This window comes from Mauremys mutica, chromosome 16, assembly GCF_020497125.1.
Source record: "Mauremys mutica isolate MM-2020 ecotype Southern chromosome 16, ASM2049712v1, whole genome shotgun sequence".
NCBI lineage: Eukaryota > Metazoa > Chordata > Testudines > Geoemydidae > Mauremys > Mauremys mutica.
Genome location: NC_059087.1, coordinates 18,869,411 through 18,889,894, shown reverse-complemented (window position 1 = coordinate 18,889,894; position 20,484 = coordinate 18,869,411). Strand labels below are relative to the sequence as shown.

Genomic DNA, 20,484 nt, shown 5'->3' with positions numbered 1-20,484 from the left:
CCATTCAGCAGTTTTCTTGGTCATATTGTTTTCCACTATGAGAGAACATGGCCCAGGATTTCAAATGCAGCCTGGGCCAGCTCTCAGCTATTCCCAAAGCAAAGGCAGAAACCAAGTTCAGAGCTGAGAAAGGCTTGGTGCTTTGAACCCCATGCCAGTTCCCCCTGCGAAGCTTGATTTGCCAACAATTTAAAACAGGCTCCCTGCGTTGGCTGCCCAACAGGTTGCAGAGAGCAGGCCAGCACTGTACAACCAAAGTAAGCACACACTGTCCTGCCGACTTGCATCGCTCAACACAAGGCAGCTCAGGCACCTGACAAGCCAAGATGCTCTCCTCCCTTTGGCCAATAGGGAACCCGAGTCTGAAACTACGAAGATCAGGCAGGATTTCAAAGCCACAAAGAACTTAGGCAGTCCCCTGGATAACATAACCCCTGTGTATTTGGAGTACACGGGGCTGCAGTAGTGATAAAAATTGTCCCGCAGAGTCTTTAGTGTAGGTGATGCACTAAGATAGAAAGAACCGAGCTTTACTTTCAGATCCCCAGGGGGGTTTGCAGGGCCAGTGGTTGGGGAAAAAAAAAATTTATTAAAAAAAACTGATTCCCTCCCCCCCCATCCATTTGAATACACCTGGCAGAGCAGCACTTCCCTGGATTCCACCGTTTTACCTTACAAGGGTTTGTACCCACACCAAAACTCTTCTATGAACTAGTACACTGGAACATGTCATTCCTGGGCTCTTCGAGATGCATACAGCAGCAGAGAGACGGCTGTGTCTCTCCCGCAAACTTCTGGGGGTAATTTGCATCTCTTGGAAGAACAGGCAGCTGCAGTAAGCATCACATTCACCACCGTGCCTTTGTTCATTTCATGCCGCATCCCTGCTCTGCTCCAGCTGCAGAAGGCATTAGGCCTTCGGTTAGCTAACTGGTACCGTGTCTAGTGATTCCTCAGATAAAAGTGAGTGTTCAACAGTACAGCAGATGGCTGCAGCATGGCACTCTGATCAGAACACCAGACTACTTAATCAGCACATTTCTCTCCCCATCAGGGGGTGCTCATTAAGAGAATTCCCTTGAATTCTGAACTTTGATACTACACATACTCCATTCTTGAAATTAACCAGCGCTTTGATGCCATGTGATTCAGAAGCATCCATGACAAAAAAAGCAGATACACAGACACCAGAAAAGAAAGGAGAGACAGACATCCAGCTTGCAGCAGGTTTCAGTTTATTACATAATCTCTGAATGCAGTAAAACCTGAGAAAGCAGCAGGGGCTGACAACACGTGTAGAAGAGACAGAGCACACAAACTCTGCCAAGGCAGAGGCAAAGAGACAACACAGTGCACACACTCCTATGCTGAGCTTTCTCCTGGCTCTGGCACCCACCCCGAGGGATGGGTGTCAGGCAATGGCCCGCACCCATAAAATGTCACTCCAGGTAGAGTCTGCCCTAGAGCATGTGACTAAAGGAAACAGTGGCTCCCACTTCCCGAGGGGAGCCTGGTGGCAGCAGTTCTCGACCCTGCACTAGGCAGCTGTCTGGTAGCGTCTCTTTCTAGCCCAAAGGCAGCTTCAGGAGGGAGCAGCTCCTCTGAGGCCTGAAGAAGCCAAACAACAAGAAGCAACACAGGAAATAATTCATTGGTCCTGCAGGAAAAGACCCTACCTAGTCTCCAGTAGGGAGGGCCTTTCCCAAATGTCCTCCTCTTCCACTCAGCACCCACCCACCCCCACCCTCTGATTTTCATTGTATTGCATTTAGGGCACAATCTTTGCTCCCATCATTGAAGTCAGGAGGCATGAAGAACCCAGCTTGGCTTTCAGATCCCCTCACTAGCAGCACCACAGTCAAGGGATCTACTCACCTGAGCAAGGATTTTACAGCATCAGCTCTTGGACATTTCCATTGAGCCCAAGAAACAGTCCAGTTTAGTTTTTAGTCATTCAGAATCTCATTCTTAATGTGCTACGGGAGCATCTGAAAAGAGTCAGGGACCAGACAGGACATCAAATCTCATTCCCTTATCAGCACAATGCTGAGGCAATGGATTGAACTGGATGGTAAACACAAAACAGGGGAGGAGGGGAAGAGTTCCCAGCCTTTTCGGAACCTAATGGTGACCAGTGCAATCCCAGGGTAAGTACCCTGGAATTAGGAGGGGAGACACTCGGTAAAGGAGACTGCAGCATACATGGGCTAACGTGTCAAATGATCTGCAGCCAGTGTAACAGAACACGTCATCATTCCCGTGTCGCTGCAGTGTAGCTAGCTGCATTGGCAAAATGCATTCACCAGTGATTTGGGGCCTGGGGCCCCCTCCTGCATCCCTTTGCTCATCCAGAACACAAGGGTGGGGTGGGGGGCTCTCAGTGGCTGAAGGGATGCGAGCAAAAGGCTTAAATTGCAACAGACCCGGGGCTGCTTTTGACCCACACAGAGCAATGGAGACTTTGTTAACAGGCAACTTTGGTTTATTGTCGGGGTGCTCGCCCGAGCGCCCCCATTTGGCCATGAAAATGGCAAGAGTCACTCCAGCATGCAGCTGCAAGCGCAACATTAACACATTTTACACAAGTCAGCTTGAAAAGAAACCCTTGGACTCTAAAATATTAGAAGGAACGAAAACTAAGCATCTGCCTCGGCTGCCAGCGTGGTAACCACTGCCTAGTCAGCCTGGTACAATGGGGGCTGCAGATGCTACAGTGAGATCACTGTGGGCTGCCAGGGACCGTTACTGTAGAACGATTGTAAATGCAATATTATACCTATCAGGGTGCGAGCACACGTGCGTGGGCACGTAAGGGTTGATTGCTGGCTTTACAGATCCTGGTTCAATTCTGAAGTGTGTTCTAAAGTGAGGCTCTTATTTTATTCAAGTTGCAAATGCAAAAAAAAACTCAATGGCTTGCGAGCAGAGAGCCGGAAAGTGACTCTTCCCTGTGCTTTCCTTCTTCGCCTGCGCATCCGATAGTGTTAAGGCTGCATTTGTCACTGACAGTACAGACAGACAGACAAACCCCTGCATAACTGTTGTAGACAGACACACGATTTTGGCACAAATCTGCACTGGAACCATTATGAGCTCTTGGCACTGGGCAAGGACAGGGTCCCTGTCCCCCGGGGGATACAGTACAAGTGTTAATAACGACGTGTGAAGTTCATTTAGTCTAGCTAGGTACTTGCCTGGCTCTCAGCACTGGAGTATCGAGCGGAGGGGATGGGGGTGGTGAGGCAGAGTGGAAGGAGGCAGTTTAATCAGAGAAGGTCAAGTGGCAGGTGAGCACTTCACCTTTCTCACCCTCCTCTCACATGTAAACAAGGTGCCTCTGTCAGAGAGGTGAGGAACCTGGTCACTCTAGGCTGGAATTTCACGCCCCGGGGAATGAGTTTCCTCAGCGAGGAAAAGGAAAAGGAAGGCACCACCATGCAGTGCAGGGTCTCTACCACACCGCCAGGAGCCTGTGCGAGTGGCTGGGATGGTAGAGGACATGTTCTGGGCACTGGGTTCCTTGCAGATTCCATAGCAAAGCCCCTCAGTGCTCCCAGGAGGCTGTACAGGGCGGATTTCCTCTCTCCTCCAGGGGAGGTGGCTGGGCAGGCAAAGCTCCCACAGGAAGGCGCGTGTCTGGATCACGCTGCCTGACTCAAGGAGGCAGGGACATTGCCTGCCCCAAGGGGCCTCCACTCAGCTTTCTGGCTTAAACTAGAGGCTAAAGGGCCAATGTGTGTCATGCAGCTCACTTCACGAGCAATCCTCTTTGGCCCTAGCGACTCCCACAGGAAAATGCTGTGACTGAGGCACTTGGCAGCTCTGGTAGGGGCAGCTGGAGCCATCCCCGCTAGCGACCCCTGCTTCTCGAGACTGGGGCTGGACTAGCCATGAGTGGCTCGCAGCCATTCCCTAGAGCGCCTCCTACAGGTATAGGATGGGGGCTGGAGTAGCAGCGAGCTCCCCATAGCCAGGGACATGCAATCGCTCCCCTGCAGCCAGCGCCTCCTGCTGGGAGAGGCGGGGAGATGGCAGTGAGCTCAGTGGAAACCTTTGCTAGCTTGGCTCTGTTTTCTCAAAGGCAAAAGGAAACGTGGACTGAATTCTAATCTGGCTGGAGAATCCTGGCCTCTCTTCTCCCTTTTGGGCACTGACCTATTCCCCCGCCCCCTCCGCCCCCAGGCTGGCAAAGCCGGTCTTTGCAAAGTTTGCAGATAGATTCCCCTCCCCCCACCCCATCATTTTAGCACATGATCAATAATTTAAACTACTCCACAGTTCGTTCCTATAAATAAAGGTGGTCAGGGTTTGATATGGGCCTGACTGGCTGGGCACAGGGCTAGCTCCCTGCTTTCACACAAGCGGGAGACTTGAACCTTGGCACCGCTCCTGGTGAAATGTCCATATGATTCCTCCCGGGTTGGTCATCTTTCTCCAGCTGTTGCCCCGCGGTGGTGGAGGAGACGGTGCTGCTGCCCTGGGCTGCGGGCAGGCTCAGTCAGTTTTCCAAACCTTGTTGAGGGCCTTGACCACTTCGTCGTAGATGACAAAGACGATGGCCACATCCAGACAGACCCGGCCCAGACGAGGCACAGTGCCCTTGTAAAACCTGCCAGGAGAGGAGAGGTGATGGGTAAGCAGAGAGCCCCACGCAGGCCAGGGCAAGGCACAGCTTGGCCAGGCGTGGGAGCAGGCCTAGCCCACCCGCTCCCAGCGATCTCTGGCAGAGCAGACAGCCTGGGGTAAAATGGTGGCAATGCTCTGCAACCACACTTTGTGAGAATCACCCTGCTCTCCAGCTCAGCCTCCCGCCCCCCTCCACCTTCACACTCCGCACGAGCGGGGACCGGCCCAGTCTCTGCTGGAATGAAAGGGGCTTGGGGAAGGGCTGCTTCGCGCCCGGCAAACCCCACCCAGAGACCCCAAACTTATTAAGATTCCCAGTCAGGGCTTTCTGGCCAACTGCCCCGCTCCTGTCACAGGATCCGCTCTCCACACCACCCGCTTCTTGAGATTCCAGACCACCTCCTCAGGGGGTGGGTCACCGTTGGCTTCCCTGATTTTACACTAGCTGAGGCTCTGGGCCTGGGCTTCTGTGGCATGTGTAGAGAGGCTAATAAAGTCCATACAAGTCTCTCTCCCCTCCTCCTCTCACAGCCAGGGCTCACTGCTACTCCTACCATTCACCAGGCCCTTGCCTTTCCCATCTCGTCCCCTATGCCTAAGGGACAGGCTCCCTCTTCTCATGTGCCAGTGACCTGCTCCCCCTTCTGCAAATCCCACTGTAAGGTGCCTTTCAACCATGACGGTGACGGATCCCTTTGCCTCCTATGGCACTGTTCCCCATTTCACCATACGTGTCTGAACTGCTTCGCCAGCACCCGGCTGCAGGGGAGGGATTGTCCCTCTTTCCCTACATTCACCCCGCCCTGAGCCCCTTGCATGGAAATGAGATGCCAGACTCACGCGATGGGCCCTTCATATTTCATGATCTGGTAGGCGCAGTCCCAGGTGCTCTTGTACTTGTGCGCTTCAAGCCCCTAGAGGAAGCAGAGGGAAAGGTCAGAGACCTGTAATGGTGGGATCTATGCCACAGTTCCTAGCACAGCTCCCATAAGCCATGGCGCTGTCCTGGGAGATTCCGGAAGGGCTCTGGGGCCGGAGCTGTCACAGCAGTGACCTCCACCCTCGCCAGCCTGGTTGTGCGGGAGCCTGGCCCCGAGGAGGTCTGCATGGAGCTTAGACGGGGTCTAACCCAAATAGCAGTGGCCAGGCCTATGCCCCACTGCAGGTGTTTTGGGGTGGATGCTACGGCAGGGATGCTCAGACTGAGGCTCGCAAGCGGCTCTTTAATGCGTCTCTTTGCAGCCCATGTTATTAAAACGCAGTGTGATTTAATTAGCCAACTTATTAACCAATCAGGATGCTTTTACTATGCGATTAACCAACCACAGCTGATAAAATAATAATACATGGTCAGTCACTTTGCTGGGAGAATAATACACAACTGGTAAACGAAGCCATGAATTCACACGACTGTGGCTCTTTCGGGCAACACTGATTTGGCTCCTGAACCACTGAGGTCTGAGCATCACTGGGCTATGGGACTGCCAGGAGAGGAACACGCCACGTTCCTCTAGCACAGGGGAGCCCTGGGCCTGGTCTGCCTAGGAGCAAATCGCTGGCCATTATTCAGGTCCCCAGAAGGTAGCGTGACCCCACAAAGGATAGGGTGACCACAGCCACAGAGCACAGCATGGCTAGTGTGGACACACTGCTGCCCTGGGCTCACTTGCCCATCGGGCCAGGCACCCCAGCTGTCATTCTCGAGGGCAGACAGGGCCCTGGTGGGGAGCAGTCTCAGTTCCAGCTCCTGCTCCTCCATCGGGAGGGCGCCATAGGGCACTTAGCCATGTCCCCATTTTGGCGCTTGGCCCAGCGGCTATGGTCCACATGAGAGCAGCAGACATGGAGCACCCAGAGGCAAATTAAGGGGTCTCAGCAGAAGCCCAGGGGCCACACGCTGTACCTGCATTCTGGTTTTCACCACATCCAGGGGGGTGTTGCCAAAGACGCTAGCCGCTCCAGCAATGGCCCCAAATATCCCGGTGACGAGGGGGTTTATGACCTTGTTGGGATCATCCCCTGGGAAGAAGGAGAGCGACACAAAGGGGGCAGGCGGAGGGAAAAAGGGGGAGAGAGAGAGACAAGGACAGAGCTCATGAGCACCAAGAGGTGGGAGCGCGCAGGGACGTCACTGAGTGACGCTGCACGTGAGAGCTGCAAAGGCCCCGACAGGCAGGGGGCGCAATGAGGGGCAGTGAAAGGAACGGGGGCCCCCATGTAGCTGGAGAAGAGGGAGGGGCCAAGAGAGTCAGAGATTTTCGGAGATTTTAAAGCAAACGAGCCCTCAGACCCCACAGGTCGGAAGGCAGGGAACGCGCAAGCCTAGGCCAGGGCAGGCCGAGCAGTGAGTGGGCGGGAAAGCGCCCCCTGCTGGTTTCGTTCGGAACAGACTGTCGGAAGGGGCCCAGGCCCAGTGTTGAGTGTGCGCAGGAGGAGATAGGTGTATACTGCAGCAGGCAGGTGCGAGCAGGGGCACAGTGGAGGAGATGCTGTGAACAGATCCCATTAGAGTCCCCGCTTACTCGCCATCTGCATCCCCCTGGGCTTTTAACCCAGCTTCCCTTCTCCCCAGCTTTGCCCTGCCCCGGGCCCTTCCTCAGTCTTGTCAAAGTGACCCCACAAGAAACTGGCGGTGGGCGCGTTTCACTCGGAGGGAGCTCAGCCGAGCCTGCCCTGGCTGCAGCAGGTCACCGTGCTGGGTGGCTCTCCACCTGCAAGAGGCAGGGCCCAGTGTGGAGGCGCGGGGGCGAGGCAGAGCGCGGGTACCTTTGTACCAGTTCCTGAGCGCCGTCATGACGAAGAAGCGAATGGCCTGGTTTGATCCTTGTTTGAGGACAGTAGCGGTTAAACCCTGGTAGGTTCCCTTCAGACCTGCGGCAGGGAGAAGGGGCAGCGTTCGAGGAGGGGAAGCAGCATGACACTGGTCTCCCCAGGAACACCTTGTGGCCCACAACACAACCTCCCCTTTCCCCCATTCATACCCCCGTCCCGGCGGGGCCCACAGCACAGAGTCCAGCTCTTCCTCACGCCCCACCCACTTGGCCCTGCCGTCATGCTGGCTGAGCGGGCTAAGGCGCTGCGTTCAGGTCACAGTCTTCTCTGGAGGCATGGGTTCGAATCCCACCCCTGACAAGCCCTCTTAATAGCGGGGGTGGGGGGAGAGAGGCATTTCCTCTCATTGGCAGTGGGGTGAGGCCGGCTCTGTGTGGCTTTGGTGGCCCGTCAAAGCTAGAACCATCTGTCATTTGGCCTCCCACGGGCATGCTGACAGGGCCACACTGCTTTCCCCTGTCTGGGCTGGGAAAGGAAAGGTGTTCAGGCCTGGGAAGCAAGTCCCCCAAGAACCAGACCGCCTGAGGGACAAGCAGACAGTTGGGAGCCAGTGTTTTTCGAGGCCCTACAGTGCTGGCTGCCTCGGCAGCTCACAGACCAGTCTCCCGCTCTGGTGGGAGGAGGCAGTTCACAACCCAGCCCCCCCGTGCCAGGGTTGCGGGGCCTTGCACACTGCACGCAAGGGTAACGCGGAGCGGAGGCCACGCCAGGGCCCTCACCCTGCTCGCGGATGATCTCCCGCACGCCATGGAAGAAGCCGCGGTACTTCGGTTTGGGGGAGCACTGGTCATGGATAAACTTCACCTGGGGGGAGAAAAGGTTAGGATTTGTTGTTAATCCTAATCTGCGTGTGAAGAGACTCCCTCGCCCCATCCCTCAAGCTATAGGAGCCCAAACATCCCAGTCGGATGCCTGGCAGCCGGGCTCTGCTCAGGGATTCAGCAGCTTACCTGGGGCAGCACCCTACTAATACCATTCCAGAGCGGAACGAAAACCCCTGTCCGAAGTTTACCTGCAACTGCGTAAGTGTTTGCTAATGCACTCCACAGGCAGTCACGAAGGGGAGGGACCCATGCAGCCTAGGGATCAGTCTAGGATAAAGGACTACAGCTAGGTCTGGAATACTTGGAACACACAAGGGTCGGCACCTGGAAGGGGAGAGTCTGGAAGTCCCAGGATGGGAAGACCTATTGGTCACCCGTGAGAGCACATATGTCAGTAAATAACAGTCCCTTCACCCTTATCGAGCAGCTTTCAGCCAAGGATCTCTAAGCACTTTGCAAAGGAGGGTCCATCTATTTATCCCCACTTTGCAGATGGGAGCTTTGAGGAGCAGAGAAGTGAAGGGGCATGCCGGGTCACACAGTAAGTCAGTGGCAGAGCTGGGGACAGACTTCTGAGTCTCAGTCCTGCTGCTGCTGCTCACAGCTCTCAGCCTCTTCTGAGGATAACGCTGAAGAGAGTCATGCAAGCAGAGGCCAGTTTTCCAGCCCAGCCCCTGGCTCTGATGTTACACTGTGTAGGAAGCGTTTGTGTCCAGATATCACTGAGAAGGGCACATTTTACTGAGAACTGAACAGGATTTCCAGGCCATGCATTATTTTTGAATCTGGGCCTGGGAGTTACAAAGCAAGAAGAAAAAAAACCTGAGTATAACACCGGGGGAAAGAGCAGAGATAGCGAAATGGCCTCATGGCATGGGGCAGCCTGGCAATGAATCAGAAGCAACGATGCAAAATGCCCTTTGCTGCCATGGAGCCTCGGCTAGGTATTTCATGCACTGTGCTGTATTTACTTCTGCCAGCAAGTGCATTGGTGTGGCTAAGCGTTTATTTCATTGCATTAATACCTGACAGATTCTGGGGTCAGGCCACAAAGGCTGGCCTTGGAGAGAAGAGCCGCCATTCACTGCAGGAGATATGGGCCCCAGGAAAAACCAGATCCTGTCCGAGCTCTTGCTAACATTTCCCACCAACAGGAGAGACGAGAGGGAATGCCCACACGCAGACTTTCCCTGCATCTCTGCCCGTTCACCACTAGTGGGCACCTGAAACCCATGGACATTTCATCTGGGCAGAAGCACCAATGCACAGTACAGCTCCCTGTGTGATGCCAGGCAGGGAGCAGAGCAGAGGCTGTGTTGGGTTAATACCCTGCTCCAACAAGACAGAGAGAGCCCAGCAGGCTAGCTCTGGGGCTGACAGCAGGAGGCGCTCACAGGGCAATGGTGCTTTCTCCTTGGCTTCTCCCGTCCCCTCCGAAGTCGTCATCTCTGGTCTCCCCCTATTCTGTGACTCATTCTCAGACCAGGGATCAGAGGTACCTTTATGGTCTCCATGGGACACACCACCACCACAGCCTCGGCCACCCCGGCTCCCAGGCCGCACAGCAGCCCGCGCTTGCTGTTCAGGTTGCCTTTCTCGTCTCTCATGTGGTTGCTGAGGAACTCGAACATGCCGAACCTGGCCGGGGAGAATGGCAGCCAATGCAAACCCCACCGGACTGGGCAGACACAGCTGCTGGGCACAGGGACGGGGCCAGGGCTAGCCAGCTTCTAGTGCAGCTGGGCCAACCAGCTCGGCTGGAAGCTCCCACCGTGCCCCATGGGCATCCCGCCATGGAGCACAGGGATACCAGGTGGGGGGGCTGCACTTCTGTGCCCCCCAGAGGGGGTTAGGGGGCAGCACAACCCAGAGCAGACTAGCTGCACTCCCTCCTGCCACACCACGGCTGCAGAGGCTGAGGGGGCTCTGGCTGTGAGGGAGAGAGCCAGGGACCCCCAGGAGGGGGAAGGTGCCTTTGGAGCTCTCTGAATAGGACTGACTCTTCTTTCCCCCTTGCCTGGACCTGGGGGGGAGGCTGCCGCAGGAAATGACTCCCTGGCCAAGCCCCTCCGTAGCTCCTTGGCTCCAAACACCCATCTCATGCCCTCCCACGGGGGGGAGCCCAGATGCCCACACACCATTCTCCTGGGAAGGCAGGCACCTGCGAACATGGGAAGCCAGAAAGCCCAGGGGAAGGGGGGTGGCAGCGCGCCCGACTCCCCCATCCGAGCAGGCTGGGACTGCTGACAGCTATTAGCTATTGGTTCTTCATTGGCAGCGGGTAGAGAGAAGGCAGCAGAGGCTGCAGCAGCCAGGGACAGCAACGTCCCCCCACTCCCTACAGTGCGTGCTGCTGGGAAAGGCTCAGCCTGGAGGAGCTGGCAGTGCCTCGGGGGAGCTCCCCACAGCAAGGCCTGCTGGCAGACAGGGCGCTCCCTGGAGCCAGCCCTCCGGCAGCGGCCACTCAGGCTGGTCTTGCTAAGAGCAGGATGGTTTTCTCAATCCATCCCAAAGGGAACAGCCATCCAGGGAGGCAATCCCACCCCCTGCCAGGGAACTGGGCACGCTGGCCAGTAACGATTGGCCAGACCCACCTTGACGGCGACCTTCTGCGGGTACATCCCAAACTACCCTGAGTCATCCCCTCCCCTCCCCACAGCAGGACCGAGCTGCCTCAGCACTTCTCCAAACATGAGGCCACCTCCAGACACAGGCGAGCGATGCCAATCGCTCCATGGCAGGCAGCCCTCAGGGAGCGCCACGGAAAGACCCTGCACTGTGCTCCTTTGCAGGAGGCATGTCCCTGGCCCTCCGGCCTGCTAGCCTGAGTGCCTGGCTTTTATGGCAGGGCTGCACTGCGGAGAGGCTGGGCGAGACGGACCCCCCCACCGAGATGGGGAGAAGGGGCCATGCCAAGGGACTCCTATGGGGTTTCTCATCCGCTTGTTTGGGGGGCTGGTGGGTGGGATCACCTGGGCTCAGATTGTCAATTGCAGTTTCAGCGAACGCCTCAGGGGCAAGGCCGGAAGTCACCGCCGAAGCGCCTTACCTCACGGCAGCCTTTGGGATGGAGCCATACACCAGTGAGCTGAGGCCTCGATAGAGCCCCTTCACTCCATGGCCCTGGACAGTCTGCTTCACGCAGTCCGCTGGGGAGAAGGCACGGAAAGAGGGGTTTAGCCGGGCCGCCAAGCCAGCACGGCATCCCCTTCCACCATTCGGGCTCTCCCCGGGGCATGCACTCCCTGCTGTCCATGGGTAACAGCCAGAGCGCACAGGGCAGGGTGGGCGAGTGCCAGGGCGGAACAGCTCGGGTAACGTGGCGCCAGGCTGCTAACGCACCATCGGAGAGAACCCCGGCCCTGTCCTAGCGGACGTGTTCATCTCGTCGCTGAAGCTAAGGAGGCCAGGACCCCAACACTGCTGCAGTTAATGGATTTCCCCTCCCCCTCCAGCATGTTGTGGCTGTGGAACGTGAAGTCCTGATTCGAGTCCGTCCGTCCCCCGGGTGAAGTTCGAGTCACATGCAGCAGGTGCCTGGCTACACGACTCAGCCTCCCTAGCTAGAACAGGGCAATGCCCAGCCCTTTGCAGAGCTGATCCAGGAAGGGAGAATGGCACAGGGCTCTGTTCAGCCCTGAACTCAGCAAGTCAGAAGCCATGTTGCTGCAGATCCTCAGGACCTGGTTCCAAGCCAGACACGAAGCCAGGGGCTCTGTAACCACGCTCCCTGCAGTCTCTCCCCGAGCCAGCTGGGTTCTCTCTCACCCCAGTGACTGTTACACTGTCAGCTGGGGCCAGGCTGGAGGGCAAGCAGCACAGTCCAGCAGGGATACAGTACAGCACGCCGCAATGCCGCCTGTACGTAAGTACAAGGTTATGATCCTGCCAGTGAGGGACGCCTGACAGTCGTCCCGGGCTGGAATGAGGCCGTCATCCCTGGAACTCCTCCAGCCTGGGCACCCAACCAGGCTACCGCCAACAGGGCTCTAATGCACATGCCGTCTCCCTCAATGACAACAGGTGGTGCTGCATTGCGCAACTGGCCAGGTCTGTTAGACGGGAGCGCTCATCTAACTGCGAAGCCTCAGCTTCTGGGGCCTGGTGGGGGCAGGACGTCAGACCCGACGGCCCAGCGCTCTGAGCCACCCACTGTTCCCTGAAACGGCTTCTCCCCCCCTTGTGGGACAGGAAGGAGGCAGGCCCTCAAGTTCCAAGGGAGGATCCTTTTGTGAGGGGCACCTGAAGACCCAGCTCACTCCCACCCCACGTAGTGATGCACACTCACCGGTGCCCCCGGTGCCAGTCTCTGCCTAGCATCTCAGCCCACCTGGAGCTGGCAGTGAACTACTGGCTGCAGTGGCTCCAATAGCCCCTGACACAAATTCCCAGTCCCCTGGTATGATCCCTACTCCAGTCTCTGTGCCCACGGCTGCCAGGCTCTAGACTTACCGATGCCTTTGTACCGGGGCGGGTTAGCTTTCTCATCCAGCTGTAGCTGAGTCTTCACATACTCCGTAGGGAACGTAATGCAGATCTCGATGCCACCGGCAATACCACCTGGGAGAACAAGGAGGGGGAGATCGAACCGGGAACTGCACAGCATCTCAGTAGCACCTCCCGGATGCCCGTTTCTAATTGCCCAAGCCCGGCCTTTCAGCGCTTGGAGCCACAGCTGGGAGTGGGGTCACCTCCCAGGTAGGCACTTGGGTAAGGGCTGGATTTGCAGAAGTGCTCAGCAACTCACGAGCTCTTTTGAGCATCTAGTCACTTATTTTGGTGCCTACGTGGGAGCACTTTTGAACAATTGCTCCTTTGAAAATCTGGCCCTCGGTGCTTTCAGCAGAGCGAGCTAGACATATTCTGCCCTCCTCTTCTGCGTGGTCTGGTTAGCCAGGGCAGGGGCAGGCCCTTACTGTGTGTTTGTACAAACGCCGAGCACCATGGGACCCTGGTCTCACTTGGGGCCCCTTGTCGCTACTGTCATACAATAATAATTTTAAGCCAGCAGAGGAGCATTTAGTGCAGGACTTAAATTCAGCCAGAGCCGTCCTGAGCAGAGCTCCAGTAAATATTTCCCAACCTGCAGCAGCCCCGGCGCCCCCGCAGGGCTGAAGCCCTGAACCCCGGGGCTCCGGGAAATACTCAGGGAGAATTTAAGCCCTGATTTAATGCCATCATTTCATAGCACCAGACGAGCTTTCAGTGCAGCCCACGGACAGTTCAGGCAGGGGATAGACGTGCACAGATACAGACTAAAGGCCTGAATTATGATCTGGGAAACCAGGAACTCCCAATTTCTGGTCCCAGCTCTGGCCACAGAGGCAGTCGGTGCCAAAGGCAGGTCATGTAATCTTGCTCTGCCTCCCCGCCCCCCACAGCCTGCAAGATGGGGAATAATGGTAATTATCTGCCTCACAGTGGTAGCATGAAAATTCACTAATGTCAATAAAGTACTTTAAAGATACAGGGCTGCGTATGCAGTAGTGGCAGCAGAGAGAGACACCTCTCCCCTCTCCTCCAACGCTCCCCACATTCCTGCCAAAGCCTGGTCCCCATTGCTCATTTTCACACACACACACACACACACACACACACACACACACACACACACACACACACCCGCCACTTAGAACAGCCTTTCCTTTCACCCCAAGAACCACCTCCTCCTCCAGCAGACACGCGTGTGAAGCAATCCAGCTGGAAAGCACACATCCTGCTCTGTGCTCGTACCAGCCTGTGCCTTCAGACTGTGAAATCGTCTGGCCAAGGATCTGTTTGCACAGCACAGCTCACCAGGTATACAGCACCGTGTGCTTACCGCACTCCCTGTGGCGGGAGTTTCTATCCCTACGTGGAGACACAAACCAGCACCAGGAAATTCTGGTCACTGTTTTGGCCCCAGGCCAGTAGCTATATTAGGTGGGCAAGTAAAAGCTGCTTTGTGTTTTAATCAGCATGGTGAGGCTGGGCAAGTAGATTTAGTGTCTGGACTGGTACATTTCCATAGCGATTTCACAAGGCTCACAGACACCATCACCACCTTGGGGTTACACACAAAGTTAGCAGCAGCACAGAACTGCTTGGATTTTTCCCCACCTGGTTCCTATTACAGTAGTTTGAAGTTAGACCCCACGTCTCTAGCACCCCAGTGCTCAAGCCTGAAGGGACAGAGCCAAGGATATAGATTAAGGCCACAAGGGACCATTAGATCATGTCGTCTGATCTCCCGTGTAACACAGGCCACATCTTCACCCAGTTACCCATGCACTGTTCTCAGCGACTAAGGCAGAGCTTCCAGAAAGGCATCCAGACTTGATCTGCCATCATGGAGAATCCACCACTTCCCTCGGCTCTTCCTTCCAGTGCTTAATCCCATGCCTCACTGGTAAAAACTGGGCCCTAATTTCTAATGGGAATTTGTCTGCCTGCAGCTTCCAGCCACTGAGTCTTGTTCTGCCTGTGTCCCCTTTAGTGCCTGGAGTTAATAGGTTAACGGCCCCTAAGCCAGCACTCCCCCCTCAAGGCAGCAAGCTAATGATAACATCCCCCCCTTGGTTCCGAAGCAGGGCTGCCTCCTCTCAAAGATGGCTACCCGAGCAAGGCCCCTGCCCCCAGAGATCACAGGCACAGAGCTGCCTGCACAGCTGACACTAGGGATTTTCTTGCCTTAAGCAAACATCCATCCCTGTCGGCCTGCAGTAACCCCCCCACCCTCCAAGGGCTACTGAGCACCCCCTGCCCTAGGTAGCCAGCCTGAGAATGCTGAGGTTCCACGGGTGCACAATAAATGCTCCATGGGAAAACCCTGCCATACCTGTTGTAATATAGGCACTGAAGCCAGGAAGTCTGAAGTGCTAATTCCAGCTCTGGTACGGACCCGCTGGGTGGCCAATGTTCTTATCTGTGTCTCTGAGGGTAATGCTCAGAGGTGCTAGGCACTGTACAATCACAGGGAGACCCAGTGCCTGCCCCGAAGAGCTTGCAATCTATATAGACGAGACAGACAAAGCGTAGAAGAAGAAACAGACAGGAAGTGAAGTGACCCACACTGGGTTGCACAGCGGGTCAGCCACCGAACCAGGGACAGAACCCGGGTCTCAACTCCCAGTTTGGTACCCTATCCACTAGGCCACACTGCCTCTTCTACCCAGTCACATCCTTTTCTGTGCCTCAGTTTCCCTATCTGTGCAAAGAGGATAACAACTTAATCTGAGTGTCCCGGGAGGTAGGTAACTAGTGGCTGCAACACTCCTGTTTAGTTGGAAAGCAACAAATCATTACTGCTAACTGCCAAATAACTGCAGAATGCCTAACCCGGACAAGAACAAGAGAAGCACCAAGCCAGAAAAAATGAAACAAGACTGTCAGAGAGCTCTAGCGTCATCGCTGCAGCAAAGCCATGAGTGCTGGCCAGCCCTCGCTCCAGCCCATTGCGGGGGGCGAGCAGGGGGGTTAAGAGAAAGGAAAGAGGCCAGATTGTCCCGCTCAGTGCCCAGCCCTACCTAGAATTCTCACCTACTCAACACAATGGGGCCCACGTGACCGTGAAATCCTTACGGCAATCACGAGCCGTGCTGGGACCAGTTTGCGCTCCGATACCATGCCAACCCTCCATGAACGTGAAGAGAGCGTCACAATTTCACAAAACAATTTAAGTCCAGGCAGCAATTTCCACACCAACTGCAGCTCAGGCTGGCCTGAGGGAGTCACATGCAGAACTCCAGTATTAACTGATAAATAGCGGGGAAGGACTTAGACAAAGGGGAAGGGTGTTCGCAGCTCAGATCTGCAAGGAGATGGAGTGAGTGAGGCGGAAGGATACAGGGTAGCTGGTAGTGCTGAGGCGAAGGCAAAGAAGAAGAGGAGTACAGACAAAATGTCACATTCATCAGGGATGAGCTAGTCTGATTACTCAAAACAACTTCCACTTGGAAAAGCCCTTTTCACCTTTTAAACACCACCACAAAGACAAAAACACCCGAGGATGGTGTTGAAGATCCCAGATGCCAACAGAATATTAGCAGTGACTTCAAAAGAATAAAGCCACAGTTTCACACAGGCATCCGACTGTCCTGTCTACAGTGATCTCTCGGCTCTGTGTGTTTATACCATCCCCACTCAAATTTTTAGCTTGTGCATCCCTTATGGTGCAGACTGGGTATTCCTTGTACCACGGGCTCCCAACACAGGGGTCACAACCCCGCTTCCCTTCCCAGACTGAAAGGTGTTGCAAACTCATGCTGGCCAACCCCAGAGTGCCCTGCACACCCCGTATAGCTATAGCAATGATCGAACATCACAGCCCCCCACCAATGGCCAGTGCTGCCTATGGAACGCCTGTGCAGCTCTCACTGAAGTCAGTGGCAGTTGTATGTGACAGAGGGCAGGATTTGGAGAAGTGCAGCTCCCTGCTGCTGCTGTTGAAAACATAGAGAGAACAGCAACAGGAACCTACCTGGCACTCAGATTTGGCAGCCAAGTGCTGTAGCTGACAGGCAGCTAGTCAGTGCCAGTGTAATTGTAAATAAGCCTGCAGAGACATTCTGGGGTGAGCTGGTGTCGAGAGCAGTGGGAAGTTAGTGTGCTTTTATTAGAGTCATCTGAAAAAGTTTCCCTTTCAAGAAATTCCACAGACTTCGGTGTGAAGAGTCCCTGGCATCCAAGCAGCTTGCGATGGGAGTATTTTGGGCCAAGATGTGTTTTCCACAGACCCCCAAACGTTTCTCAAGAGAGTCAGCAGATCCAGCTCCTTGGCACCATACCCGTATTTGCACAGGGTGATTTCAGTAGGGTAAAGCAGGATAAAGTGTCAGATTTGACCCTGAATTCACTGGATGCTGGTGCTTTGTCTCGCAACTGGAACAGCTCTTTTAGTACTGAGGGATATTAAAATAGCTATGAAATGGCTAAAGAAACACCCCAGAGAAGAAGAAAGCCTTTCAGAACTGCCCATGGGCAGCAGCAGAAGTATAAAAAGCATCCGCAGTTCCTTCCCCGTAATAGCGATTCTCCAACAAACAACCTTATGAACAAGACTGCCTCGAGACACCAGGACTCCTTAGCTGGCTAAGCGACTGCATGTTTCACATTCAGACTGCGCCATTTCCCCTCGGCTACATAAAACAGGCAGCCCAAGGAGCCGGCGCAGAACGGAGCCTGCACCCACATGCACTCCCTGCCTCTCTAATTAGATTCTTTTCAAAAGGCCTGGTCTAGACTTAAAATGTAGATCGACGTAGTTATGTCGTTCGGGGTGAAAATAATCCCCACCTTAGCTATGGCAAACTAACCCAGTGTGGACACAGCTACATAAATGGAAGAATGCTTCCACTGACCTAGCTCCTGCTGCCTGGGGAGATGGATCACCTACAGCAACAGACAAACTCTTTCCATTGTCATCAGAAGTGCCCGTGCTAAGGCTGCTATGCACGTAGCTGCAGCACTATGGCTGTGCCACTGTGGTGCCCATAGCATAGACAAGCAAGGAGCATAATTCGTCTCCCAACTCCCTTAGCACTGAATTAGAGATCCCTATTCACATTCCAGCTGTGAAATGAATGCAGCCACACCGATCACTCATGATGCACTTCAACCCAGTCTGGCCAAATTGGCCTTCATAGACAGCGGTGGCTCTAGACATTTCACCGCCCCAAGCACGGCGTCATGCTGCGGGGGGCGCTCTGCCGCCCGCCGGTCCTGTGGACCTCCCACAGGCGTGCCTGCAGAGGGTCCGCTGGTCCCGAAGGCACCCTGCCTGCCGCCTTTCCGGCGACCGGCAGAGCGCCCCCCGCGGCATGCTGCCCCAAGCACGTGCTTGGCACGCTGGGGCCTGGAGCCGCCCCTGTTCACAGAATAAAAGGAAGTGGCCTTACCCGTAACTGTTAGCCTGACCCAGCCTTGGTGCCCTCTCCGGTAGCCCTAAGCTTATATGCAGTTCTGGCAAGAGTTAGGTTAAATCTGTGGTGTCTGAGCTAATGTTTTGTGCGCCTCCAAGTTGCGGCTTCTGAATTTACTCAGGATCTGGAAGTGCTGATCTCACTGGATTTCTGGCCCCGGTGGAAATGAGCAGTGCTCAAGAGCATAGTAGAAAGCCTGTTCCCATGAGATCCCCAACCCAATCCTGGAGGTCAAAGGAGCCAAGTGTTTGAGCAAAGCCTACCAAGCTTGGATCTGAGCTCTCCCAGAGCGCAGGTGGTCTCTAGCATGGTTTGGCTCCAGGGTTTTGATTTGGCCTAGTGGTGATGTCTGGAGCCACACGAGAACTTTCCTAGTATTTGGGGTGTTTGCATCAGGTGCATTTCTGACTGTGGTTCAGTTATAAAACTCTCCTGGAACGCAGACACTCGGTATGTGATATACACAGACACTCGGTATGTGGTGTTTATGGGCTGTAGGAAGTATAACTCAGATCAAAGAAAGGAGCAGTGGGCTACACTCAGTGAGCAGAGAAAGGTATCCTAACAAGTGGCCAACCTAAAAGCCCCATTTCCGTCAAAGGCTTGTGCACACTATTGCCTTTTGAGAGATGAGACACTGGATTGTGCCTTATTGAAACTGCAGTTTCCTGTGCCTGTGATCAATGAAAGTGTCAGTGTCAGCCCTTGGTTTCTACCAGCATTGGAGGCACATACTGACCATGTGAGCTTCATCTCCTGCCACTCTGTGTCCCCCCCCCCCCAGCTCAGATTCCTTCCCTGGAGGAGGAGGAGGAGAAACCTTCAAGAGCATTATGGAGCCCTGCAGCTGTGGCCCCTAGCGACGCTCACGCTAGCAAGAGCGCTTGGGACCAGTACTAGGACAAGTTAAACACTCGGATCTTTCAGCCCTAGGGATCCATGGGGATTGTCTCCATCATGTGGGCGTGTTAACACTGCCTGGCTCACACCCCCGCCCCAGCCAGTGGTGCATGCGCCCTTCAGGTGGAGAGAAGGCCTGCTCGTCCTGCTGGACTCCTCACCTGATCTTTGACTAGTGTCACAAGACTCAAAGAAGAGCCCAAATTCGAGCTTGCAGAGTCCAATGATTTTCATGGGGCCGTCCCAGAGATGGGCATGGTCCCAGGTGCCCATTCTCCTCCCCAGACACAGGAGGTGATGTGAGGTTTGTGGGAGTGGAGGAGGCTGTGATGCACCTACACAGCTCATTCTCACAGCCTCTCCCTCCCCACTGTCACGGAAGGAGGAGGAACCTAACCCCCCTTGGTGCCCCGGCCAGCTCCCTTTCCCTGCTGCTCTCATTCACAGAGAACAGCTACTCAGCATGACTTAGCAGAGAGGTCCTCTGCCTGTCATTGGCTCAGAGACAACACCCCATGAAAGGGGCGGGATCTGCTCAGCAGGGATGTGAAACAGCTCATGATGGACAGAGCTATGAATGGCCCAGCGGGAGAACAAAGAGAAACTTTTACCACGAGAGCCGGCCCACTTGGAGATTACATTCCGCTCTGCAACAAGAATGAGGAACTTGAGGTTGTGTGTGTGCTTACTCTGCTGATGCAAAGTTTCTACATCAGAGTTTGATACAAAAAAGTTTTCATATACCAAGGCTCATCAGTACAAGGTTTCTATATGAGGCTTTGATACAAAGTTTCATGAAAATAGAGATCACATGTGGGTAGACCCACTACAAGGTTATATATGAAGAGGCACAATGTAAAGTCATATGAAAATTATCAGAGATTTATTTACAGAAGCCCATCATTGGGGAATCATGGGGGGGGTGGGCTGGCTGGCCCTGCTGCTCTCCTATTCTACAGGAACAGAGGTGACTCTAGGTACCAATCAATCCTTCACCTCTCTCCAGTGTGCCATTCAGAGGAGAGGCAAACGCAAGGCAGACACCCAGTACTAACAGGAGGTGTAAAGAAATTGCAGGGGGAAGGGAGGCAGGGTGGATGTTACAGGGTTGAGAAGGCACCCACCGCTGCTTCAAGTCACTGCCTATAGCAGAGCAGCAACTCGCAGCCCTTTGGGGCCATTGTAGCAGACAGTGCCCCGAGTCTCCCATTTGGACACGTGTGCTTGGTTTGCTTCAAGATGGGAGTTTAGAGCAGGCTAAGCTCTATAACAAAACAACTGTATCTAGCTCGGATACAATGCTTGTCATCTTTAGATCTCACAGCACTTTACAAAGGAGGTCAGGATCGTTATCCCCATTTCACAGATGGGAACACTGAGGCACAGAGCAGTGCCATGATTTG

The 20,484-nt window shown here is 54.8% G+C and overlaps 1 protein-coding gene across 1 annotated transcript in view; it reads right to left on the bottom strand.

The window, feature by feature from the left end:
* Positions 1-1,218: 1,218 nt before the first annotated feature.
* SLC25A1 (solute carrier family 25 member 1) overlaps positions 1,219-20,484 on the bottom strand; it is a 41,248-nt gene continuing 21,982 nt past the window's right edge. The window contains exons 2-9 of the mRNA XM_044990357.1: positions 12,735-12,842; positions 11,332-11,431; positions 9,782-9,920; positions 8,178-8,262; positions 7,393-7,497; positions 6,530-6,645; positions 5,467-5,540; positions 1,219-4,609 (exon numbers count right to left, since the gene is read on the bottom strand). Of these exons, the coding sequence (XP_044846292.1) occupies positions 4,495-4,609; positions 5,467-5,540; positions 6,530-6,645; positions 7,393-7,497; positions 8,178-8,262; positions 9,782-9,920; positions 11,332-11,431; positions 12,735-12,842 (842 nt within the window). The 3' untranslated portion in view covers positions 1,219-4,494. The remainder of the gene's footprint in view (positions 4,610-5,466; positions 5,541-6,529; positions 6,646-7,392; positions 7,498-8,177; positions 8,263-9,781; positions 9,921-11,331; positions 11,432-12,734; positions 12,843-20,484) is intronic.